This window comes from Girardinichthys multiradiatus, chromosome 7 (assembly GCF_021462225.1).
Source record: "Girardinichthys multiradiatus isolate DD_20200921_A chromosome 7, DD_fGirMul_XY1, whole genome shotgun sequence".
In the NCBI taxonomy this organism is placed as follows: domain Eukaryota; kingdom Metazoa; phylum Chordata; class Actinopteri; order Cyprinodontiformes; family Goodeidae; genus Girardinichthys; species Girardinichthys multiradiatus.
This window is the reverse complement of record NC_061800.1, coordinates 39,670,563-39,698,028: the sequence shown is the minus strand read 5'-3', so window position 1 is coordinate 39,698,028 and position 27,466 is coordinate 39,670,563. Positions and strand designations below refer to the sequence as shown.

General features: G+C 39.6%; 1 protein-coding gene across 1 annotated transcript; it reads right to left on the bottom strand.

The window, feature by feature from the left end:
- Positions 1-26,140, bottom strand: mrasa (muscle RAS oncogene homolog a). Its single transcript, XM_047370703.1, has 6 exons — positions 25,987-26,140; positions 8,613-8,858; positions 7,197-7,350; positions 5,022-5,121; positions 4,341-4,420; positions 1-2,270 (listed from the first exon to the last, which is right to left on the bottom strand). The coding sequence occupies exons 2-6, from the start codon at positions 8,803-8,805 to the stop codon at positions 2,171-2,173; spliced, it is 627 nt and encodes a 208-aa protein (XP_047226659.1). The 5' UTR covers positions 8,806-8,858; positions 25,987-26,140; the 3' UTR covers positions 1-2,170.
- Positions 26,141-27,466: the final 1,326 nt, after the last annotated feature.

The following is a 27,466-nucleotide window of genomic DNA, read 5'->3' as shown; positions in this document are numbered from 1 at the left end:
TCCAATAAAGCAGAGATTTATTTTCATCCCAGGACCAAAATCAGTTTTTTATTTCCATCTTGGTCCACAATTTACAGAACAGATACTCAAAGGCAAGAGGAAAAAAATAGATTTTTTTTTTTCTGTCCAGGTCTGGGACACAGTGAGGTAACAGACAGAAATAAATTATTCAGTTACTTAAAAACACTTTCCATTAATCATATCAATAATACAAAAATGGTATCAAACACACATGATGCAATAGTTTCATGAACACATTCAGTATGTTTGCTCCCCTTCCATCCCGTCTGTTTGTTCAAAAGTCAGCAAGTTGTTTTTTTATGAGTCTTTCTCTGGAAAAATGTCCCTTTTAGCAGAAGCTGCTGATAAAAGCAGAGTTTCTTCTTCTGCTGAGGTTCCACTTCCAGGCGTCGGTCATTCAGTCAAACATCATATATAAGCACCTTAATTTAAAACTGGGTAATAATGCAACTTTTGCTTCCCATACAATTTCAATGATTTCACCTCAAATTAGTTGATCTGTTTTACAATCATGGCCAAGGCAACAGGCATACGCAGGCACACAAGGCTAAACTCCAATCAGCGGTTTGCTTACTTTATCATTTTACATTCAGATATACACATACTTGTTTAACCGTGCCTTTCAGCTCACTTACAGGTTTAAAAAAGAAAACAACATGCCAACAGGAAAAAGTCAGAGATTGTTTTCAAAGTGCAAAAACGTATTCCTTGAAGAGTTGGTGCGCATCCTGAAGAGAAAGCCGCCCACCAAAACTTTAGTCTAATAACAGTACGAGCCATTTTCATAGATTAATCTGCACGTTCCACCTCACCGTGACACTGATCTGGTCTGTGGCTACTGTAGGACAACATGGCTTCATGCCAGAAGAGCGCAACACTGCACTAACCTTCAAGCAGGATTCCTGACACTGACCGATTCCTCCTCTTACTTTACTGAGCACTGATCACCGTATGTCGTAGTCCTGAAGTCAATGGAGGAGGCAGGAAATGCCCCTGGATTGAGATAAAGTGACATCACATTGTTTTGGTTTGTGGCCAGTGCAAATCAGCAGCTCCAGCCCCTTGTCTGCTCATTTATCTCTTATCTATTCTATTTTATTAACAAATTCATAGATTTTATTTTCTGGGAAACAGCAGTGAATTTGTCAACATTGCCACATATAGTTACATATTTTTATAATCACATCTGTCATTTGTACAGTTCGAAAGTAAAAAAAAAAAAAAAAGAATGAGAGGAAACAAAACATAATGCTCATACAGTATTGATCAAGGATCATCACACCACTTACAAACACACAAGAGATTAACAAACACACATTTTTAAATAGGTATAATGAAGTGGCTCTTGTTTGAGTGGGGAAATAAAATCCTGTAGAAGTATCTGTAAACATGGCTCTTACTAGATCTTAATACATAACAATAATTTATTATTTTTTTAATTATAATCATAAAAAGACATACTCCACAGCTGACATGGCCATTCTATACGACACATTTCTATTTCCGTGACCTCATGATGCGTGTTATACGCTTAATACACCAAATTAACTGCAACGCCACCAAAATAACCATCACCACTTCCACATTCAGTCATACCATCGCTTCTGATGCCCACTCTCTAATAAAAGAAGCCCACTGGGAAACAACTGTGGCTTTATTTCCCCCCGAAGCTGTTGTAGTGAGATAATATTTCATCAATGAAAAAACAAGAGGCACCACTTTGTGCCAGTTATTCCCTTTTCCTTTGCTCCCTCTAAAGGGCTCAAACAAGTTTCATATCTCCGTATTTTTCTCCCAGAGGGTTTGAAGTCTTGTGTCGGAGTTAGTTACGCTCACCAGTCCAACAGTCAGCTGTTGTTCTGCTTCAGTGTTCATTACAAAAAGAGGAGAGAGGCTGGAAAAAACCTCTGACAGAAGAGGAGAGTAAAGCAGTCTTCCCGATGCACCACGAAGGACTGAGCAGACACCCGTAAGTTCAGCCTTCATCTCTCAGGATCCATGAAGCTGTTCAGTAAAACATCTACCCCCTTCTGGCTTTTATGCTCCAGTAGTTAAACACTGCTGGGGAGTTCCCTGACATCCAAAGCTGTTTTGTTTTTTTTGTCGGTTTGTGTGTGTATGCGATGAATGATGCAGAGGAGAAGGGAGGTCATAATATGGAGCAGTGGAATCTGTGGGAACCAGTGGAACGTTCTGCCCTCCACTTCATCTTCTTTTTCTTCTTCTGGTTTCGCTCTGGGACCTGTTGTCTGCAGGTGGAAAAAAAGATTTTGATATTACGATACAGTGCCAAAATGTTTGAAGCAATTAGTAGTTTCTGATCACAAATACGTATTTTGAGATGCATTTACTGCATGATCAGTAATACTTTCGTTGATACGAATCATACTCCTCAATGCACCTGTATTTATATATTATTACCAAAGCATTGCTGAATAACTGTTCACAAAAGAGAACAAATGCTCAGTTTTAGGGTGGAGGTTTTGAAGACCCACAACTTTAGTTTGTGGGTCAAGTCAAATTATGCTATGAGGCTAATGATACACCACCCAGTTGATGCAACCAGTGGAGGCTACTCTGGGTAAGTCCCATCTCTGTTTTAACCCATTACCTAATTTCTGAACAAATTAGTTTTGACAGCCATCTGCTGGTCACACTCTCCGACGGTGTGGAACGTGATGACGGAGTTTGCAACGCAGTTAAATGAAGCAGTAAGCTTGACTGTGTCTCTCCCCTCCAGGGTGGGCAGCCGCTCTTGCATCGTTTTCATCCGCTCTGGCTTTCACACTGGAGGCTATTCTGGGCCCGGGACCCCTAGACCCATTTGTCCACACCAGGCCCACCTGTGTGGATTACAGGGGTTGCTGCAGACATCTGGAGTGAATTTTATGTCAATGGCCACATTAAAAATATTTTAATATTTATATTTGATCTTGCTTTCCAACTGTTGGCCTGTAGACTGATTTCTCTCAGAATTATTTGCAGCTAATATTAAAAATGATTAGTGACTGGCAGCAACACGAGTCATACCACACAGAATAATATATCATTTGAACAGTGCTTTATTAAAAGTACCTATTCATGTGTTTCATATTAAAAGGGGTTTACCTCTAAGCTCAATAGAAATTTGACATGCCACGCAGACCAACTTAAAGAGAAGAAAGAATGACTGCACTGCTGTTGATTGAGCCCTTTATACTACTGCAATACTACTGCAATACTACTGCAATACTATACTCTTACCTCAAGATGGTAATGTTGATACATCCAGTTATTCTTCATGAGTATCTACAACAACCTTGCAGCAACTCCTCTTAGAACTGAAACCCTACAACAGTTCCTAAACCCTCTGACTCCAGCTGTGGACAAATATTGAGACTGGAAGAAAACTTGGTTTCCATCAGCAAATTTATTGAAAGGAAATTCGAATGAACATAGTCACAAACAACTCTTTTCGACCCTGCCTCAAAATGTGGTGATGCAAATTGATGGATGGAACACCACGCCACAGGGCAAAAGTAATACTCCCTAAAGTGACTCAAAGATCAAACCTTTCAACTTATGTGTCCATGGCCAGAGAACCTTGAGCTCAAGCCTCAAAAGGTTAGCAGGCCAAGTACTGACCATCAGTCACCATTGGTTAGGTTTAGCCCTGAAGCTGACATCCAGTATGATTGGGAAAATTGCAGAACTCTTGAAAAAGAAATGTCAAAACTGTAAATATTGTTTGCCAAGTTAAGCTGAGGGCATTTTCCAAAATTTGCACCTTTATAATGTTTAATATTAACATTAAACATCTGAAAGAATGACGTAACACTGAAGCAGCTTGAGAAGAAAACATTTCTGATCCAAACCTTGGTTCCCCTATAACTGTAAGGTTCACTCCTTCCTCTGACAGCAATACCACACTGTTACCACAAGATGGCATCGGAGATTCATCCAGATACCTTTCCCTCATGGATCCTGCTAATGAGAGCCTTCTACCAGCTGAGGAGATAAATCAGCTATTTAAGTCAGGTGCTGGAGCTTAGACTCATCTAAAGCAGGCAGGACACCAGAGGATCATTGTTAAACCATCTGATCAAACTCAGTCCAAGCAACAGCAATCAGACTAAAAGGCCACCATGAAAATGGATGCTTAAGCAAAATTCCTCTGAAATTATACGTCAAGACAAATTGGGTTAACTTTCTAAATACCCTTTCACTGCCTTCTTATGACTATCCCAACCTTTGGAGAGCTCAGATACACTAAATGTACCTCATCCTAAAATTAGAAGGGCATTCATGTTTGTGAAGGACTCGAGTGAAGCTGAATTTACCTTATAACTCGGACCAGTTCATGAAAGGCTTTGTCCACATTCATTGGAGGATCCTTGGCACTGGTTTCAATATAAGTTATCTGAGGAAACACAGAAATCATCAGATCTAATCCATGCTTACAGGTGTGGCACAACTTTCCATTCAACCAATTTTTTGGATTGTACCGATTATATATTGCTCTATAAAAATCATTTATGTTTGTCTCACATGATGTAACTTCAGCAACATTAGCCAGCATAGCCATCATCAAGCCAGACAGATTTCCTCTGTCTGCAATAATTAGTACTGTCTTAAGCTTTTAAACACCAATAAATAATCAAAGGAAGTCAGTATAACAGGTTTTCATTGTAATAGCACCTTTTTTAGATTACAATCCAATACTTTTTTTTTCTACCAACTGCACCATCAGAGGCTTTAATTCTTCTCTCTCTGCAGGTGATACCCACGGTCCAATGATGGTCTGACAGCCTCACAATGTCATTCATGACAACGTACTATAAGTTCAGTTGGCAGATAAACACATTCATAGATTATTCTGGTCCATATTGTCTTAACGTTTTTTTGCCATTGTGTATTGTGTTTGTAGTGCAGACTACCTCAATAGAAAGGTTTTCATACAAAGAGAAATTAATGCTGCATGTGTCCAATAAAAAGGCCGAGAGGAGAGCTTTAGGACTTACATTATGTTTGGCAGCCATCTCTTGGCCTTGGTCTGTTGTCACCTTCCTTAGATGAACTAAGTCAACTTTGTTAGCAACCAGCACCATGGGGAAGGCCTCCCTGGTTGTAAAGGAAAAACAACAAAAGTAATTTATTGTAGAAAAATGAATGTGAACTCCTCCATATAGTAAGTAAAGATACTTATTATCAACTGCTGCCAAATGATTAACTGGTAGTACACTGCTCAAAAAGATTAAAGGAACACTTTAAAAACAAATCAAACTCCAACTGGAAAAAAGCAATCATGCTGGATATCCACGCAGATAAGGAATGGGTAATGTGTTAGGAACCAAAGGATGCCACATCATTTGATGGAAATGTAAATTATGAACCCACAGAGGGCTTAGTCCACAGACACAGAGGAATTTAATCTGAAAAACCGATGCTGCAGGCTGGTCCAATTTGATTAAATGTCAATGCAGCAACTCAGATGCACGCCTGACAAGGTCAGAGCTTGCTCCTTATGAGATGAGAGATGGACCTAAACATGATGCCCCAGAAATGTTCTATTGGATTTAGTGGAGCATGGAGGCAAGTCAATGGTATCTATTCCTTCATCCTCCAGCAACTGTCTGTATACTCTTGTCACATGAGGCCAGGCATAATCATGCCCCCAAGAGGAACCCAGGACCCACTGCACCAGCAAAGGGTCTAACAATGGGTCTAAGGATTTCATCCCGATACTTCATGTCAGTCAGGGTATCATCGTTTATCCTGTACAGGTCTGTGTATCCCTCCATGGATATGCCTCCCCAGAGCAACACTGACCCACCACCAAACTCATCATGCTGATCGATGTTGCAGGCAACACAAAGTTCCCAGCAGCTTCTCCAATCCCTTTCACTTCTGTCACATGAGCTCAGCGTGAACCTGCTCAAATCTGTAAAAAGAACTGGGCGCCAGAACCTGCCAATTCCGGTGTTCTCTGGCAAATGCCAGTTGAGCTCCACGGTGCCGGGTAGTGAGCACATGGTCTACTGGAGGACGTCAGGCCCTCAGGCCACCTCATGAAGTCTGTTCCTAATGGTTTGGTCAGAGACATTCACACCAGTGAATGCTAATGGGTAAAGGACCTCCAATGGCCCTGTCCAGCTCTCCCAGAGTCACGGCCCATCTCCTGGCATCTCCTCCGTGCTCTTGAGACTGTGCTGGCAGACAGAGCAAACCTCTGTAGGTTCTAGGTTTGGCCTCATGCTGCCAGTAGTGACAATGACACTGGTCGAATGCAAATCTACTGAAAAGCATTTGAGGGGTGGGGGGAGGGAAATAATGTTGCTTTAATTTTTCTTAGCAGTATATGTGGCATTAAATAACATTAAATCTGCCTGCAGGCATCTTAAAATGTTCAAACTGTCCAAGCACAACAGTTTCTGAGAGGTGTCAGATTTCTGCAACACTTCAATCTTCTGACAAAAAAAAACAAAAAAAAACTGTTCACAATCTAAAAAAACGTCAAAAACAGACCGACAGCAGTGTGCTCAGTTCTAGCTTCTATTTTTATTTCATTTGCAGTTACTTTTAGAGAACAGAGGCCTGTCTTAAACAGTCTTTTACATCTCTGACAGAAAGCTGTATTTGAGGCCTGCCGACTCAACAAAGCTAAAAAAAAAAACAACCTGAAGGAGGTGCTGACGACACCAGGCGCAAGATAAAAATGTCAGCAGAAAATAATCAAGAGCCAAGTCCTTCGTGTCTCTCAGACAAGTTTCAAAACAATTTAACTCAGTTAAATAAATAAAAAAGACTGAATCAAAATAATTAAGTGAGAAGTAAATGTATACACCGTTTAACCACAATGTAAATGCCTGTTTCATTTAAGAGAGATAGTTCCTCTTATCTTAGACTTGCTATATTTAGCACTGCTGTGCACTCATTCTTTGGAGGCCCATGGTTGAAAGTATTATGACTGCAATCTGTCTTTTGTCCCACATTTGTAATAACAGTTATTCAATCCAAACAACGCAATGATCAGCAGCTGATATTCAATCTGTCAAATAAAATAAGTTAAAAAAACAATAACTTCAAAATTCAACTTAAAAAGACTCTTTTTTTTTTTTTAATCAAGTTAGGGTATTCTCAGAGACTAACTCAAGAGTTACTGGTCTACATGGAGAGCCAAGGCTGTTCCCGTTTACCTGTCTTTGACGCGTAGTATGAGTTGATGGAATCGGTCGACGTGTTCGAAGCTGGCCTTGTCCGTGACAGAGAAGACTATGAGGAAACCATCTCCTGTCCTCATGTACTGCTCCCTCATCGCACTAAACTCCTCCTGCCCGGCGGTGTCCAGCACTGGGTACATGTAAGCACACCAACCGATCAGCTTAAACTCCCTTAATAACCAAAGTTACTGCTTGATATCGCACACGTTAAACACATTTCCTGCTTTCCAGAAAGCATTTAAAACATTTGACCACAAGATTTCCTTTAATTAAAATTCTAGGCCTTATGCCCTCATGTGTTAAGGAAGTGGTGTAGTTCAACTACTGTTTTATAAATCACATCATCATATAATTATCTGGTCTTAATCAGGTTCTAAAATTAGGTACACCTAACCTTATGTGTGGAAAAACATTTTGCTGTCCTCTAGATCCTGCAGCAAAGCAAGCCCAAATGGTCAACTCTCCACCAGCATGCTTGACAGCTGTAATGAGATGTCTGTGCAGTTTGGTGCTGAGCTTTATGGCCAGAAATCTCTACTTTTCTGATACATCAACTGGTTCAGCCAAGTGAGTTTATCTCTTAGAAAATCCTGTTTGTACAAAAGCATTCTTATGGAAACTTAGTTTTGGTATTTTAAAAAAGAACTGAGAACTAACTGCTAAAATGCCTGAAGATAAAATACATGAACCCATTTGTTATTTGTATGTAGTAGTGGTTTATTCCTCGAGTTGGTATGCGTCCTCATTTTTGACTCTACGACACTTTGGAACCCAGAGAGGTTAAGGTCTAACTCCCTGACTGCAGGGTTCCTAGGTTTTATGGCTGCAAAAAGCCCAAATCTTAAACCCCACTAGTTCCATACTGAATAATTTCGGTTGATTTTTTTTTTGCATTTCCTTTTCTTCAAACTGTGCATTTTGGCCAAACTGTTCTCTTCTGTGTTTTTGTGGTTTATTCAGATGCAACATTGTAAATCTAAGTTGTGCTGCTTTGATTATAGAGGCAAGAAGCTTTAACCTGGCAACTCTTCCAAACAAGCCACTCACCATCTTTTTTATTGTCCTGCCATGAACTTTAACATTACCTTGCTACACCCCCACATGCAGCGAAGCGCATTCTTTAGAGGTCACTGATGCATACAACCCTTACAGATAATAACTTTTTTTTTTTTTTTTCCCTCATATTTTCAATTATGTACACTTTCCCCCCAAATAAACCAGGCACTTTGAAGCAAAACAATGAGCTGTTTGATGTTACATAATTTATTCCACATGCAAACCCACAGTATGTCATTCCTGCCGTCAGAGAACTGCTATTAACCTGGGGTGTAAACAAAAAGAGCAATGTAGTCCAAGGCAACAAACATTATCAAAAATATCCATCCAACTCACCATCCAGTATCGCCCACTGTCCATCTATTTCAGTGTGTTTAAGATACGAGTCCTCTATAGTGGGGTCGTAGTCTGGCACAAAGATCTTTTGGAAAAATTGGATAGTTAGAGCGCTTTTCCCAACGCCACCGTCCCCCACCACCACCAGCTTGTAGGTTGGCAGGTTGTCGCTCGGCACGGCGCTGGTCGCCATGGCTACCTTGACAGTGGTGGGAAGAAGGCTAGAAGGTGGCTGGTGAGACACACCTGGTTGAAATGGAGGACAGAGAAGAGGGGTTGGGAAGGGGGGCAGGGAAATAAACAAGGATTGACAACAAAGGAGGAGAACAGGAGAGAGATGTTAAGGCTTTTTTGTTGCAGCTGCTTTCTCGTCACCATGGAGACGACAGAAAGATAAAAAGCATGCATTTAAAATTACTTTTACCCAGAGCTGAGAGGCATTAAATTACCACTTAAAGCTGCACAGAACAGAAAACATTGGAATGTCATCTAAGAGAGAATTGAATTAGATTACAGAGTAAATATAAAATAAAAATAATGATGGTTATCATTTATAATGAGAAAAAAAAAACATTTTAAATGTTCAAACCAACGTGGCCCAATGTGACCTAAACCTAATAACTGGTTGGCCAACCCGTCATTATGATTTTATTTATTAAATGGGGGAAAAAAAAGTAAAACAATGTAATTTCATTACCATTAAGATTTCATAAAGCAACAATCAAGCAGTGCCCTAAAGAAATTCAAGAACAAATGAGACATCTATTATTCTGGGAAGGGTTAACAAAGCCATTTCTAGGGCTCTGGGATTCCACTGAATCACAGGGAGACCCATTTTCCAGAAATGAAGAAAAACATAAAACAGTGGGAAACCTTCCCAGCAGAGGCAATACCACAAGGTTGCTCTAAAACTGCATTGATGATTCATCCAGGAGGCCACAAAATAACTCAAACCAAAATCTGCAACGGTTAGGGTCAGAGTTCATGAATCTACAATAAGATAGACTGGAGAAAAAAATGGCATCCATGCAAGAGTTACAAGGTGAAAACCACTGCTCACCAAAGAGCAGAAAAGCCCATCTCATATTTGCCAAAAAAAAAAAAAAACACTTGACTTCAGGTCAAAAATCCCGTGGACAGATGAGACAAAAGTAGAACCTTTTGGAAGCTCATATCACATGTGACATAAAAACATCAGAAAGGGAAACATGGTGATGGTCTAGGGCTGCTTTAGGACCTGGACAATTGATGGATCCATAAATTCTGCTCTCTGTCCGTTAATCAGTCTATGACTTTAAGCTCGAGCCCAATTTGCAGCAGGACTATGATCCAAAGCATGCCAGCAAGTCCACCAAAATTTATGCAATTCCTCCACAGTGATGTCACAGTGATGGTGTTTTTAATTCGGTCATCTTTGTCGGATAATAAAATGTACATGATAATCTTAAATATGATAGACAAAAAAGTAGAAACTGAAGAAATCTGTAAGGGGGAAATGTCAGTCCTGTATGAGACCTTGCTATTTAACCTAAAGGAGCCACTAAAAACAGAATAATGAACCTCAGATGTGTCACCTTGTGAAATTATGCAAGTAACATTCTGGATATTTCTGAATCATTTCCGTTTCTTTGTGGTATTTTGTAGACCAACACTACAGTAAAGACTAAAATGATGTAATTCCAGCCTTTTTGCATGGAGTTTGCATGTTCTCCCAGTGTTCTTGTGTGTGTGTGTGTGTGTGTGTGTGTGTGTGTGTGTGTGTGTGTGTGTTTCCAGGGTGAACCTCACCTCTGGCCCACTGACTGCTGAAGATATGCACCAGCCTATCTGAACAGATGCACTCCAAGCTGATCTGCTTAATCTCATTGCACATAACATATATTGCACACACCCACTACTTAGTCATCTTGGGGTATTGCACCGTCCTTCATCCTTAAGCAGTATTAATTGACAATTGGAGGAAGTCGAGGATAAGTGAGTTCTTAAACTTGTCGAATTCACTGTGGAAGACTTGATTTCTACCAAATGGCAGGAGGTTTTAAATTCACAGGTTAGGGTTAGTGGATTTTTTAAACTGAAACATAGGGTCTCATATTCCAGGCCGACCGGCTTTAAAAAGCCCAAACAGATAACATATGTTAAAACACACTATAGACAATACAATTCATACAACCTGGAAATAAAATATTAAGACAGAAAGAAACAATAAAACGTTAGAAACAGGAGCAGCGATCCACTGATGCTTTCTCAAATGTCCTTCAAACACGTGAATGACTGGGCCTGAAGCTGTGCAGAAAAGTCAACTGAAGGATTTTAGTTTGTGAGGAGTCGTTCGCTATACCCGGTCCCTGGCTAAAGACAGAAAGCCAATAAATCATCTGGAGAGCCTGGTATTCCTGTACCTCCACTTTCGCGGCTGTATAAACCAAACAAGTCAGTTTAGATTTCGGTTCAACTGTGAGACATCATGATGACATCCCACAGACTCTAGAGTTCAGGCTTCTGTAATTAAAATCAGGATCCAAATCCTTTGACTCAACATAAAAAGAATCATCTCTGCTGAATCAATATGAACCGTACAACTTTAGCTGTCATATAGTGAAAACATTTCTTGGACTTTAGACAACAAAAAGAATAAATTCAAATAATCCTTCATTTGTCACTCAGAGGGGAAACACGTGCACGTGAAAATAAGCAATAATAATAAATATAAAACATTTAGCCATAGATTCTAAGAAATGTACAAGTGTATTTAGACAATATAAAAACTGCACCTGCTGTGCTGTTTGCATATTTGTGCAAAAACAAGCAATTTGCAAGAATATGGAAACCTGTGCAAATAATAGCACAAATGTCAACAGCTTGTTTGGTTTGTTGGGAACACTGATGATGTGACAGTGTCACTCATGGGGTGTGAGACAGATACATATATATGCCAAAACCTAGAGGCCCACTGTTTAGACCCATTTGTTTTAAAAGGTCAGTTAGCAAATCGTTCAAAATCAAGGGGGTTGGTAGATTACAGAACCCGTCGCTTCATCCATCTTCCAACTTCAGTTCATGCCACAAACTAGAGATGGGACTGATTCAGTATCTGTTGTGACCCGATACGAACGTCATTCTTGGATCTGATATCTGGCTGAGGCCATCGATCCAGACTTCACGTTTCTGTATTGCTGCAGGTCATATTCTGGGTTTTTTTTTTACTTTGGTGGTTTTATACATGCAGGTGGAGGTCTTGTTACCGAAGGCTGGAGCAAGTCTCCACTTGCTGTGGGGAAAGCTGTGTGGAATTATCACACAGAAGGATTTCTACGTAATTTTAAAAAGTCTGAATAAGTAGAAGAATTAAATTAAGAATGGAAAAATAGCTTAATTTATTTCACATTTCTTTAAAAAAAAAAATGTTATATGAATTATTGAACAGATGTTTTACGTCTTTTACAACTTGGGACAAAATGACTTCTAAAAATAAAAACAGATCAGTACAAACGTCTAAATATTTCAGAATTAAATTGTGTGCAACTTTTTTCTTCTTCTTGGGCGTGTTGGGTGTGTGTCATGAGTGTGAGAAAAACAAGGAGGAAAACAAGGTAGAGGAGGTATAAAGCAAAATAACCATAAGTATCCTTTAATGTGAGGCGTACTGAATTCGGTGCATTCCAATGAAAAACGTCCCTCCGGGAGGAGGGAATGCTGCAAGTCACTGACTGGATGCAATCTGCTGGGTTTCCTTAGACAGAAAAACTTTTTATTCAATTTGAATAAATAACTGAATCTGACTGCACTGTTCAATGATTAGGATTAATTGGAATGTATGAACCTGACTGTTGTGAAGTGCCTTGAGACAACATGTGTTGTGAAATGGCGCTATATAAATAAACTGAATTGAATTGAGTGTTTTTCTGTTTACCTGAAATCAGAGAAATGTTCTACAGAGTCCATCTTAACATGAAGACAAAAGGACCCACAGACAGAGAGACACAAATAGATTAGGTGATGTGGAGAGAGCAGGAGACGTAAGAGGAACAAGATGATTAGATTATTCATAAACTGTAGAAAGAGGCTGAGGAAGCAGGGGCACACGAGGACAGAGTCCTGCAGTTAGAACTAGGCCTGAGTCACCACAACAAGCACCACCGTTTCATGGGTTGCTTCCTTTTTTTTTTTTTTTTTTTGAGTAAATACACTTTTAGACCCAACCAGCTCTGTTCTGCTTGTTCCTGTTTATGAAACACAACTTAAAGCTACACTTAGCACCACAAGTCTGTTTTCTTTCAAGCAGCCAATAAATATATACAAACATTAGGAGCAATTAAAGGTGTACTTCCAAAGAGAACACGTTGATCAGGATTTTATGCAATATTTTGTGCTGCTAATCTAGTATTAGCCTGATTTAACAATGTCCTATTTTGTTCCACAGCTAAACATTTCTGCTTGTAAAAGATTTCTGCTTTTTAGTTCAAAAAGAACTCCAAATAACATTGTTCTGCTTTTATATTCAATATACAAACATATCTAAAGCAGCAAGCATTTCATTTTCTTTAAAAATGGCTGTATATTGTTTAATACACTAGAAAAGCCATGAAATACTTTACCTATTTCAATAAAGACAAAGAAATAGGTGACACGTAGCAGAAGCAAGTTCGTCCCCCACAATTCCCCATCTTTTCTTTGCTACATTAACAACTAATTTTCACTAATCCTTTAAAAGGCAGCATTAACAAGGGACACACTGGAGATTGAGGGTTCCGTGGAGCTGCTAAAGTAGTTAGTATCTTACTTCCAGCCAGTAATTCTCTTAAAAACCCCAGCTTGGATAAAAAGAAAGAAGTTCTGACTGTTCAGGAAAGCCGGTAGACTAAGACCAAGACTAAACGAGATTTCTGAAAATATTACATTTATCTTACCATCACATTTAGCTTAGACAGTCCTTTACAAAGAAGAACAAAATGTGGTCAAAATAACGATCCAATGGAATAGTAATATGAAGAAAAACAAATAGAACAATGTTTGCTCTTTTCACTATGAATCTTTTGCTTCTTGAAGTAGATTGCTTTTTCATCTGACAGTTACGGAACAACTCATCAGCATAAATAACTACTTCTATGTGAACAAGCATCCTTCCAGCAATTTTATTTACCTGCCAATTCCTGATAAAAGTCACAGAAGAACAGAATCTTACCACAAAAAAAAGATATGCTTTATGCTTCTATGGCATATAAGATTACACAGCTTTAAGTAAATGGTCTTCCAGCACCTTTTTTACACAGCTGATACTATAGAAAAGGTAACTTGAACCCCTACGGGGGCAGGTGGGAGCACTGGACCCTCCTGAAATCGGATTGCCCCCCCCCCCAGATGATTCACATGTCACGACACCAGGTCATTCCTCTACAGTAATAAGTGCCTTGTAATTTCCCCCATTTTCACTGTGTAACAAGGGGAAGGACCAGACCCAAGAAGAAGAAGAGCCACGTAAAGAAGATGAGACCTGCCAGGAGATGTACAACCTGTTTGACTCCAAGATAACATACCAGAAAAACAACATCCAAAGTACGTTTAACGATGGTTTCCTGAAAAGGCGATATTTAAATTAACTTATGTGTTCACATACGAGATCCTTTTTGGTAGTCCAGCAACAAGCTACAAGTCATGAGCATCAAACTAACGTTACCCAGCATCTACGAACAGCCGCTCCACATTTATGTCTACATTTAATACGGGTTGTCGCACATGAATGTGTTTCTCTAATGATTTAAGAGCAATGAAACTAGCAGGCAATCAGCTTGCTAGCAGATTGTTGCTCTGATGGTTAGGTGAGATGTAACAGGATTATGCTACCCTGGTCAAGAAGCTGAAAAGTTTTATTCAAAGGCTCAGAACTTTCTAGGTATTCCATGCAAATAAACTTTACTTACTAACGGTTTGAGTACTCAAGTTTACAGCTACAATCTGTCTGGCATAGCTTTTTGAGGTAATAAGAGGGAAATTGATAACATTGTGCAAGTAGTATTTGGAGCGATATGACTGATATGATTGAGAATAAAAAAGGCAGGGAGACAGGAGACATGACTTCTTTTTAAAAAGAAGCAAATCAGGCAGAAATTAAATAGAGATCTGCTCTGGTATCAGCACCCCTGATGGCTCCCATTCTGAGACCAGTTAGGAGAGGGAATGTCAGACAAGCCAGCCAACCATCACCAGGTCAGAGTATCTACAGAAACAGTCACTACCCAGTTCAGTAATTACCTTCAGATTTCCATTATTTTGTGTCGTTTTTGATAAATTTGTGGTTGTGTTTTTATTTTGTAAATTCTCATATTTTTGATTTAATGTAGTTCTATCGAGGGAGGAGTCTGAAGTCACAGAGGCCTCTGCCTCTGACCAGGATGACGGTGAGCCAGTCCCAGGAGATACCACTGACCTCTTTCCAGCTGTGTCCAGTACTGCTTTTGCTCCTCCGAAAGGACCCAGTGGTAATTCTACTTAACTGAAACCTGCTAGTTAGCTGCCTTGACTGTTTTTACTTTTTTTTTTTTTCATTTATTTATTTTTTTAATTAACTTCATTCATCTATGTTCTATACCCGCTTCTTCCGTATAGGTCTCCTTTTGAATACATAATGTGCAAATAGCGTAAAAAAAAAAAAAAAAAATAGGGTGGAAAAAAAAGAATATGAAAAGAAAAAATGTTGACAAGTACTCAATTTTAGGTGTACAGGTCCTTCTCAAAATATTAGCATATTGTGATAAAGTTAATTATTTTCCATAATGTCATGATGAAAATTTAACATTCATATATTTTAGATTCATTGCACACTACCTGAAATATTTCAGGTCTTTTATTGTCTTAATACGGATGATTTTGGCATACAGCTCATGAAAACCCAAAATTCCTATCTCACAAAATTAGCATATTTCATCCGACCAATAAAAGAAAAGTGTTTTTAATACAAAAGACGTCAACCTTCAAATAATCATGTACAGTTATGCACTCAATACTTGGTCGGGAATCCTTTTGCAGAAATGACTGCTTCAATGCGGCGTGGCATGGAGGCAATCACCCTGTGGCACTGCTGAGGTCTTATGGAGGCCCAGGATGCTTCGATAGCGGCCTTTAGCTCATCCAGAGTGTTGGGTCTTGAGTCTCTCAACGTTCTCTTCACAATATCCCACAGATTCTCTATGGGGTTCAGGTCAGGAGAGTTGGCAGGCCAATTGAGCACAGTGATACCATGGTCAGTAAACCATTTACCAGTGGTTTTGGTACTGTGAGCAGGTGCCAGGTCATGCTGAAAAATGAAATCTTCATCTCCATAAAGCTTTTCAGCAGATGGAAGCATGAAGTGCTCTAAAATCTCCTGATAGCTAGCTGTATTGACCCTGCCCTTGATAAAACACAGTGGACCAACACCAGCAGCTGACACGGCACCCCAGACCATCACTGACTGTGGGTACTTGACACTGGACTTCTGGCATTTTGGCATTTCCTTCTCCCCAGTCTTCCTCCAGACTCTGGCACCTTGATTTCCGAATGACATGCAGAATTTGCTTTCATCCGAAAAAAGTACTTTGGACCACTGAGCAACAGTCCAGTGCTGCTTCTCTGTAGCCCAGGTCTGGGGAATGCGGCACCTGTAGCCCATTTCCTGCACACGCCTGTGCACGGTGGCTCTGGATGTTTCTACTCCAGACTCAGTCCACTGCTTCCGCGGGTCCCCCAAGGTCTGGAATCGGCCCTTCTCCAAAATCTTCCTCAAGGTCCAGTCACCTCTTCTCGTTGTGCAACGTTTTCTGCCACACTTTTTCCTTCCCACAGACTTCCCACTGAGGTGCCTTGATACAGCACTCTGGGAACAGCCTATTCGTACAGAAATTTCTTTCTGTGTCTTACCCTCTTGCTTGAGGGTGTCAATAGTGGCCTTCTGAACAGCAGTCAGGTCGGCAGTCTTACCCATGATTGGGGTTTTGAGTGATGAACCAGGCTGGGAGTTTTAAAGGCCTCAGGAATCTTTTGCAGGTGTTTAGAGTTAACTCGTTGATTCAGATGATTAGGTTCACAGCTTGTTTAGAGACCCTTTTAATGATATGATCATTTTGTGAGATAGGAATTTTGGGTTTTCATGAGCTGTATGCCAAAATCATCCGTATTAAGACAATAAAAGACCTGAAATATTTCAGTTAGTGTGCAATGAATCTAAAATATATGAATGTTAAATTTTCATCATGACATTATGGAAAATAATGAACTTTATCACAATATGCTAATATTTTGAGAAGGACCTGTATATGGGTGCAGAAGTGAGAAGGCAGAGGGTTTGGATTAGGGAAGGTTTTCACCACTCTGTTGATCATGTTTAGTGTCTATACTTCACACTTACCAGCTATCCATCATGTCTGCTATTCCAGACTGTCACTTTGATGTTGGACTATCATCTATTTTAAAGTTGGTCAATAAATGGGAGCACCCCACAACTTTTTTCCCCAGTCTGGACATTTTGTTTATAAGCGCGTAGGAACCTGGATCCGCCCAAACCCGTAAGAGAGCAAAGAGATGAAATCTTTTGATATAATTGATATATTTACAAATAATATATTATACATTATATTTACATACAAGGAACAATATTTCTACCAATAAAAGCAGGAACAGCAACATTAATAATAACAATTACAATAGCCTTAAGTGTAATATCCATTTCTAATCTTCTTTTTATACTTTTTAATGCTTGGACATTGCTTCAGCTCCACATTTGGAATATTCCAAAGCTTCATCACAATGGTGTCATTGTTCAAAAGTTGATGCGAAGTGTTGTTTTATTTGTTTCATTTTGTTTATTTTTTGTGTTACATTGTTAAACTTCAAATTATATACCCAAATCTCATCTCCTTAGTACTTAGTACGTACTTTAATATAGGTAAGTTAGAAACGTATTGTTAGAGAAACAAATTCATTCTCATAGTCTGTGGACCCCCTAAGATAGTCTTGGCCTCCCTCTGGCCCCCCCAATGATAAAAGTCTAGCTCCGTCCCTGGTCTTAAGAAAGTAAACATTTGGAGGGAAAAAAGCGAACACCCCCCAATTGGAGGTGGCATTATTATGTTGCCAGGGTATCTCGCTGCAGGGGGGGGATTGGTGTAGTTTCAAAATAAATGACCTGAGGAAAGAACACGTCAAAATATCAAAGCAGCATCTTATGATATAGGGTCAGACAAAAAAAAATAATTTTATTTTTATAAAGTGTATCTGATTTTACTATACTAAAAAACATGTTTAAATGATGTAAAGAAAGACTTTGTTTAGATACTTTTGACTCCTAGCAGTGAATGGGTTAACCCATGAATCCCCCGCTTTTTACACAAGTATGCAAGTTCAACATAACAAGTCTTCTCTGTCTTACTTTAAAGCCTCACGACTGAAGCTGAAGCACACATTCGCCAACCACTCGCACAACACCCCCACCCACGTACCCATTCCTCCTCCATCCACCAGGAAACAGCTGTCAGCTGGCCGGAGTCCATTCTTTCCTGCTCGGCACAATAGAGGGAAGGAAGATGTTTCCTTCCTTTCCCGGGCTAACCAGTCATTTACCCAGGCTGAGCCTAAGAGCCACGTTCCTGACATAAAAAAGCCTCACCAGTTGTTGAGTTAGTTTGGCTGTCAAAATGTTGGGACTAAAATCTGAACCACACTAATCCAGCAGTGCTGAAGGCAGATCCTCAGGAAAAAAAAACCCATCAAAAACAGCTAAATAAAATACCTGCCACCAGTTTTGGTTTTCAAGCTCGTTATGCTTGGGGAAGCTTTGCAGTAACCCAGTCAGGTCACAACCCAGCAGGGCTGGTCAGGATTTCCCACTGGTGAGGCGAACACTTCTCTGAAATGCCCCCTTAATTCAATAATAGGTGGGAATGAAAGGCAGTAAACTGATTTCAGATGCATCCGATCACTGCTCTCTCCAGCTTTGGAAACCTGGCCATGAGTTCGCTCTTTAAATATTACAATCAGCAGGGCTGTACTTGGAGTACTATCCACATGAGGACCTCCGTTAATTTTGTTTTAAACGCATGGATGTTTAATCTGCCAAACCATAATTAATAGTAACTTTCCACATTTAGTGAGACAGCCAAAAAAAAAGTGCTCCATCTAAATGTCACAGAGCCTGTAAATTTCAGACACATCTGCTCAGCTGACATACAACCTTAGCAGCTACAGGGACATTAACATGTTAAATGGCGGATGTTTGCGTTTTAGCAGCAAATATTTTCTCTTACAATGGCTTCGGAATGCCTCTCAGGGCTTTTCAGATAAATCGCCTGTTGCCGTCTTGATTAAGGATTAAGAGACCTCCTTGTTCACGTGGGAACGGAGCTGCAGCATAACTCGCACAACACCAAAAAGGAAGCACACACCCCAGCCTCCAGAGCAGCACCGTTACCAACACTCATCGATCATTGATTCAGAGGTCTTGAAACATCTGACACATGAAAAGCTTCAAACGGCTCATTAGACCATTTTAACAGCAGATACATTTATATCCCTCTGTTGCTGTTTTTTAATCCAATCTAAGATGGATCTATAACAACTAGGACTCAAAATCTAAAACACATTTTCTTTTGAACCGTACCATTCAGGAGGACAAACAAACAAAGTCAAATAAATACTCCAGTACAGATTAGAGTTATGCATTAAAAACTCACAGTACTTTTTTCCTATGGATAATAAGGTGCTAATAAGGTGAGCTCGAGAGAGGAAAACACGAGCGCTATTGTTTTATGTTCATCAGCTTCCAACACCAGAATTGCTACAGATAAATCTGCTCTCTCTCTCTCTCAGCTGGTGGAAAGTTGGCTTTTCTTTTCTGTCTGCCTGAGATTGCTCGGAAAGGGGAGGCTATATTGGTCTCTAGCCCAGATCCTCCCTTTGGATTCAGAATTTCTCTTCATTCTCTGGGTCAGAACACACACCCCAGCTGTTATGCAGCTTCCGGTGAACAAGACTTCACAAGCTTCTTAACTAGTGAGAAAAGGACTTTGGGAGATCTTTGTCACATTACACAGCTAATCAAAAAAATCAGATCTGTTATGTTGTCCAACTACATTCCTTAAACTGTCAAAGTGAAAATACCATCTATTGCTGGTTGGATCAGTCAAATCCACTGTCAGACACGTAGTCATTCTATGAAATAAAATAAAAAGACTGGCGTACATTCCAGTGTTTCTAATACAATAATCACCATTTCAATGTAGAACTAGTCACAAATGGGTTATTTTATAGGCTCTCTGAATTTTCAATGGATAAAAATTATATTATGCATATTTAAAAGGGACACTGACATGTTTGACAGGCGTCCAAACAAACAGCTTTTAATTACAACTGCCAAAGCAATGTCTTAACAACATCCATATCTTCAAGATTTAAGATTATGAGATGCAGTCTGCATGGAGTAAGCGGTCATATAAAGTGATGGCGAAACCCACGAGTCACGCAAAGAGATTTTTAAAAAGGTACTTGGAGGAGGAAGCTAAATGTGTGTGCCAGGTCAAGCTTTGGTGTTTATGGTTACTTCATCATTAGGTTGCAAGACAGCTCTTTGCTCATTTGGGTATGATTTTGATAAGTATTTTAGGTTCCTTTTGCTGGATTTGAATAAACATCCAATGGCCTGAAAAAGAAAAAAAAATACAAAAAGCCTACTTGAGGGCTAATCTCTTAGTTACATTGGAGCTTCAATTTTTGAAATAATTCTGCCTAAATTCAACAACCTCTAATGAATTTCTATGAATAGTCATGCCATACACACACCCTTTCATCAGCTACAGACACTTTCTTTCCTTTTTGGAGATGAACAAGGCTGGACCTTCACTAGCAGACAGTTTCCATCCAACCATGACAAGAAGAAAGTCTGCAGGTTTAAACATAGATTTTGTTTTAGCATGAGGCAACATATCTGACACAGACATACGTTACACCCTGCAAAGTCCAAGCACTTCAAGAAGTTACTGTAGTTTGCAAAGACCATGTCCTGCTCTAACCTTTGTCAACACTTGGACAACTTTGTTTTCCTTTACTGGCTTTTAAGGAATGTCTGGATTTTCATGACGGAAAACTCTCTGCCACACAGACAGAACCACAATTTATGAGTGAGGCACAATTTACAAGGCATGGGCCCGTTACCAGTATTAGGGTATAACAACAAAGGGTTGCATTGTAAGGTTCCTACAGCTTAAAGTCCTTCTTATGAGATACCAAAGAAAAAGCTGGAGTGACAGGTTTTCTCAAACTGCACAGAATGTAGAGTAACACAGAGCTGCCCCTCCCCAACCTGTTGCTGGGCACTCTGTGAGCTAGCTAAAAGAAGGCACCAATTTGCTTTCTTTTCTTAGCAGAAAGAAAAAAAAATTTACCATTAGGAAAAATGGCCAGTTTTAAAAAATGTAAAAAAAAACATCCATGATGCGGAAACCTGACTGCATCATGAGTGTCTGCATCAGCAAACACCAGATTGTTACACTTGTTTAGAGTGTTACCTCTCTGTACAGAGTTAAATGGCAACTGGGGATGTTCTGTCCAAGCGATTGAAAACTACTAAATTTAGGAGTGTTTATACAGATGTTTTAATTCGACATAGCAGTAAATAAGCGTTTAAAGGAATACATTATTATAGCTGTAATAATCATTGCAGAAATAGGAATTATTGTCGCTTTTCTGTTTTTAATAGCAATTAGAAAATGTTTTACATTTGTATATAATTTTTTTTGTAAGTATTATGATACCAAGGTGTTTTATGTTTGCGTTCTAACATAGGGTTCTGGTACTTTCTAATGCCTACACAAAACCTAATGTCTTAAAGTAATAGCAAGAGAATATACAATTTTAACCTACAATGTTATTCAAAGTTTCAGCCATAATATCTACATGCTAGATCCTTTCCAGGCAGTAGCAGCAACAGTATACAGGACCTTTATGTGGCTGACATACAAAACTGAGCCCATTCTGGAAATTCCTGTGGCAAGTCCAGTAGTCCCATCCCATCAGAATAAAACCAGAGACGTTGTAAACAAAGTCTCGGTTATCCTTTTTAAATCCTTTAATATGCCCCACATATTAGGCAGTACTCATCACAGTTTTTTTAAAATGCATTGCCTTGTCAAAAAGTTAATGCGTAACATGGTTGTCATGGTGATAAGTTATTTAACCAAAACTGATGTGTAAATGGTTTCCTTATTTCCTTACCAACCTACCAGAAGACACTAATAAATATTCTGTGTCACAAGGGCCACATTTCTGGTCCAAGTAAAGCAAACAATGCAACTGAGGAGGAGATCACCAAGACTAATAAAAGTGGGTTAAGAAGTGTCCACCAGATAACTGAAACATGGGAGAATAATGGTGAACTATTAGCTTTCATTAATACATTTTGCTGAAAATTACATCTCCATTGAAATACGTCGTAAAAGTCAAAGCATTTACAAATGCACAGAGCTATTAGAACAAGAGCCAAATAAAAAGCACCCGTCAGTGAGACAAATTTGATTTTTCACGGCAGGGGAAAACACCGAACTCTGGAAGAAAACTTTGAATAGTGGAGCGCAGATTTACAGAGCCCCAGAGGGATGGGTAGATCAGAGCAATACATGAAAAGAACCTAAGCTGGTATTTGCTTAACAATCTAGAGATGATTCATTTGTTTGATGCATAAATTCGGTTAATCCTGTTTTCCCCTCATTTTCAGTTGTAAAAAGAAAACACGTCCTCATGTAACATCAAGGAAGCTGCATTTTTAATACTTCTATAGTCCATGTTTGTTATATTAAGTAGTTGAACATTGGATAAATGCAGTATAGTCCTAATCAGAATCAACTGCTCTCATCTGAGAAGAACAGAAGTCAGTATGAGCAAGTTAAAAGCCTGATCGGTGCATTTCTATTAGGAGTTCATTATTCTCTCTTGGAAAACAACTTCATGTCATGTGAAATTACTTCATGATATGGTATATACAGCGCCTTCCAAAATTATTCTAATTGCTTTCACATTTTGTCATCCAAAAACCACAACTTTTATGTATTTTGTTTGGATTTTATGTCATAGCACAATAGAAAGTAGTAAAAGGTGAAGTGGAAGAAAATGATACATAATGTTTGAATATTTTTACAACCGAAAAGCTTGTGATATTGTGACATTTAAACTCAGGCAGTCTAAAGTCTTTGTAGAACCACTTGGACCCTCTGTCCTGCATGTTTTAGGTGATCTCCTGCTGACACACACTTGCTGTTTCCTGCTGACTTGCAGGCATCTGCAGCACTTCATAGTATGTCAAGGAGGTAATGCATTGACTTGAATCAGGTTTACGGGAGCAGAGACACATGTAAAACATAAAGGACAGTGGGTCCAGAGGACCAGCATTTAGGCCCACTTCTAACAGGTCTTCCTCCAGGATTGACCTGTATTTAGCTCCATCCATCTTCCAATCAACTCTCACCAGCTTCCATGTCCCTGCTGAGGAGAAGCATCTCCGTGGCATGATGCTCACACCACCCAGTTTTATTGTGGGCTTTGTGTATTTAGGTTGCTAGTTTTCTGCAACACACTGTTTTGTATGTAGGTTCAGATTTGGTCTCCTCCGACCAGAGAATATTCTTCAACATGCTTGCTATCCCTTAAAACGTTTGTGGCAGACACGAAGTGCAAAAAGGACGTTCTATGGCTTTGTCTCATCAATAGCTTTGTTCTTATCAACTTTCTAAAGACCACATCTGTGGATGGCATAGCTAGTTATTCTGTCAACAGATTCTCCCACCTGATCTGAGGATCGGTACAGTTCGATTTATCGGTTTAGGTGGTTTACCATGCTCGCTAGGTTTGCAGCTGTACCGTATTCTTTCTCATATTCAGATGGTGGATTTAACAGTGCTCTGAGATATCTTCAAAGCTTGGGAGATTGCTTTATAACCTAACCCTGCTTTAAAGTCAACTTTTTCCCGGAACTGTCTGCACTCTTTGTTGGTCTTCATTATGCCGTTTGTTCTCTAACAAACCTCTGAGCCCTTCACAGAACAGCTTGATTTACAGGTACTTCTAAAAAAATTTGAATATTGAGAAAAAGACCAATATTTTTTGTCAGAGTATAGACTCATTACACATACAGTGAAATATTTCCAGATTTTATTTCTTGTAATTTGGATGAATATGGCTTACAGATAATACTTGACAACTAGAATATTACATAACATTAATTTACAAAAACATTTTTAATGTTTAAATGGTATGTAGGTTAAGTGGAAAGAAAAAAGTGTGCACCAGTAACAGGGATACATGCAGCTTTAAGAGGGTTGTCAAAATTAATTCAAAAATTTGGAAGGAGTGGTCTGGGGCTGGAGTCAGCACATCAAGAGTCACTACACACAGACCAGTACTACTACGCACAGACCAGTACTACACAGGGACTACAAATGTTGCATTCCTCGTGTCAGGGCACCTCTGAACCAGAGACAACGTCAGAGGCATCTTACCTGGGCTGCAGAGAAAAAGATCTAGACTGTTGCTTAGTGGTCCAAAGTCATCTTTTTAGGTGAAATTAAAGTTTGCATTTGATTTAGAAATCAAGGTCCTGGAGTCTGGAGGAAAAGTGGAGAGGTACAGAATCCACTTTGCTTGAAGTCCAGTGTAATGTTTCTACAGTCAGTATTGACTGGGATGTCATCTGTTGGTGTTGGTCCACCGGGTTTTCTGAAGAGCACAATCAATGCAGCCATCTACCAGGAATTTCCAGAGCAGTTCCCAATTCCTTCTGCTGAACATTTATGAAGATTTCATTTTCCAGCAGGACTTGATGCCTGCCTACACTGCCAAAAGGTACCAAAAGCTGGTTCAGTCACCATGGTTCAGTCATACTGTAACTGACTGGCCATCAAACTCCCCTGACCTGAACACCATAACAAATCTATGGGGTATTGTTGAGAGGAAGATGAGAGACACCAGAAAGAACAATGCAAGATGACCTGAAGGCCTCTATCAAAGCAACCTGGCCTTCCATTACACCTAAGCAGAACCAGATCGCCCATGGCACACTGCACTGATGCAGTACTTGATGCAAAAGGAGCTCAAACCAAGTACTGACTCCATTGAAATGAACGTACTTTTCAGAATCCTGCCATTTCTATTTAAAATATCATTTTTTATTGATCTAATGTAATATTCTAGTTTTCCAAGACAATGAAACTTGGGTTTTCAATATGGTAAGTCATAACCATCAAAATTACAAAAAATAAAATGCTTTCATTGTTTCACCCAGGGTGTAATGAATGTATATAATACATGAGTTTTGCATTTTTTGATGTGTACCTGAATAAAGAGATGAAATTTCAAACAGATGGACTACTTATTAGAAGGACATACAGTTGGTTGTATCAAACTTTACTTTGAGGTTACAGAGTAAAAGGGGTCCAAATACAAATATGAAAAGGTTTAAGCGATGCCTTTTCATATTGAAGATTTCCTTATTAGAAAGTTTAAAAATCAGAACCTAGAACATCATTTGCTTTTTAAAAGTCATCACCATGCAACTTTTCTAACAAAAAAAAGCATGCGTTTTCACCTCTGCAGGTACTGAAGTCTATCTGAGAGGAATCATGACATAATGCCGAGGTCATTGCATTGTGATCAACAGCAGAAATAAGGTTTTTCCTCCCCAGACGGACAGCCTGCCAGATGCTGTGATGATTTCACAACACTATTAATAGTGATTAAAGTGCGCTTCCTTCCTGACTGCTGCTTCTGAATGATCTCATGATATGATCTCATGATATGATCTGATACAAGAAGAATCTCTCCGTGTCCAGCTCCTAAATGTCCTCACTAATCCCGCTTCGTGTTGGAAAAATGAGAAATACATGAAACACTGCAGCAGAGCTTTCCCTCATCACTTGTGACAAACGCCGTGTTTTTCTCACGTCTCCACGGGGGGATTTTCTTTTTTTTTTTTTTTTGCTACACTGGAAAAGAAAAACAGAGCCAAGGCCCGTTTTGTTTTCTGGCTGCCTCCGTCTCTGTCAGCAGGAGTTAGAAGAAAAAAATAAAAATAAAAAAAAGACAGCAGCCGCCCCTGAATATAACATTTGTTTAGCTTCTTATTCACCTTTTTAAGTGAGCAACAAAAACGCCTAATTAAAAGCAGCTCACCTTCTCTAGCTGCTCAGCTAACTGTCATCAGTCTGAGCAGCTTCTGGACGGAGGGGTCCTTTATGAGTTCCTCACATTTTTCGAGATTTTCTTTTTTTTTTTTTCTTAATCATATCAACCGAAGGTTTTCCGTTAACAGACACACAAACACAAAGACCTCCCGTGTCTCCAGCAGGGACCAGCCACTCACCGATACAAGATTTCCCTCTGTGCTGACAGAACCGTCCTCACAGCGACATGTTCCTCCTCATCTCTGCCGTTTTTCACACCGCCGCCCGCCGCCCCTCAGCATCCACACGCCGAGCTGCCCACAGTCTGCGAAACAATACGCTCAGCAGCCAAGCTTTGTATTGCAACAGCTGATGCTATAAATAGAAATGCCCAGAGGGGTGGACGAGGCTTCTGTATGACACATTAAAGGTCATTAATGTGGATTTTTTTTCTGATTTAAATCATTTTAATTCACCTAGATACGTCAAGGTTTCTGGCTGCTGCTTGTTGCCGCGGTTATTTTCGGTTATTTTGGTGAAATTTACCAAAGCGCTGACACAGTTCCCCTTTTTTAGCGAAATGGTCCGTTCCCTTTCTGTAGTGGACTTCTTTAAAGGGATATTCCGGAGAAAAACGACGTTCTGAAAATTCAGCCAGAAAAACGTCTGCTACCATACTGGAAAAAGGGAAAAATCAAAGAAGAAATGCTTTTCTTTTTTTGCATATACGTCATACATTTTGTCTAAGGCAAAGTCACTTCACCCTGATATTTTCCTCTGCAACAATAACTTTTTATTTTCAATGCATTGCACAAATCTGGCCTTTATGAGAGATTGTCAAGAAGAGTCATTCTTGAAAGAAACCCATACAAGGTTCTGGACACGGAGGTTTCATTCCTACACTAATAACACTATATAGTGGAAAATTGACAGGTGTCAAACTCCAGTTCTCCAGGGCCAGTGTCCCACAAATTTTAGACCTGCTCGAACACACATTAAGTAATTACCAGGACTCTTTAGAACAGGGGTCTGCAACTCAAGCCCTCAAGTACCACCGTCCTGCAAATTTTGGATGCATCCCTGCTCCAAAACACTTGAATCTAAAAGGTGAATTACCTCCTTGGCAAGTCTGTGATGCATCCAAAAGTTGCAGGACGGTGGTACTTGAGGACTTGAGTTGAAGACCTCTTCTTTAGAACTTGACTGCATGCTGACAAGGTAATTCAGCCATTTGATTCAGGCTTGTTGGACCAGGTATAGATCTATAATTTACTGCACCTCTGCCCTTCATCCTCTAACATCCCTGCTCTATTCACCCTGAACACATTAACTCCATCAGGAAACATGGAATAGACAGCATCGTGCTGTGTGCAGGTATGTTAATCAAAGCTGATGGGGAGATGAATGGGGCTAAATACAGGGCACTACTGGAAGAAAACCTGTTAGACACTGCAGAAGACTTGAGACTGGTGCAGCTTTACGCATAGATGGATTGAAAAATATTGAAACTAGATCCCCAAATGTTACATTTTGCATACCTACCCTGGGAGTTCCTGTTTTGAAGAAAAACAACAGCTACATATCTCAGTTAACATGTTAGAAATTGTATCAGTGTTGCACTGGTCAGATAAATCACAGATCTGTGTTCAGATGCAAGTTCAGCATTATAGTCATTATTAT

Excerpts from the sequence above, each read along its gene's own strand:
- mrasa (XM_047370703.1), bottom strand. The coding sequence starts at position 8,805 with ATGGCGACCAGCGCCGTGCCGAGCGACAACCTGCCAACCTACAAGCTG. Across the intron at positions 5,122-7,196 it reads ATACTACGCGTCAAAGACAG|GGAGGCCTTCCCCATGGTGC; the intron begins GTAAACGGGAAC and ends CTTTACAACCAG. Across the intron at positions 2,271-4,340 it reads GAACTGGTCCGAGTTATAAG|ACAACAGGTCCCAGAGCGAA; the intron begins GTAAATTCAGCT and ends TTCCACCTGCAG.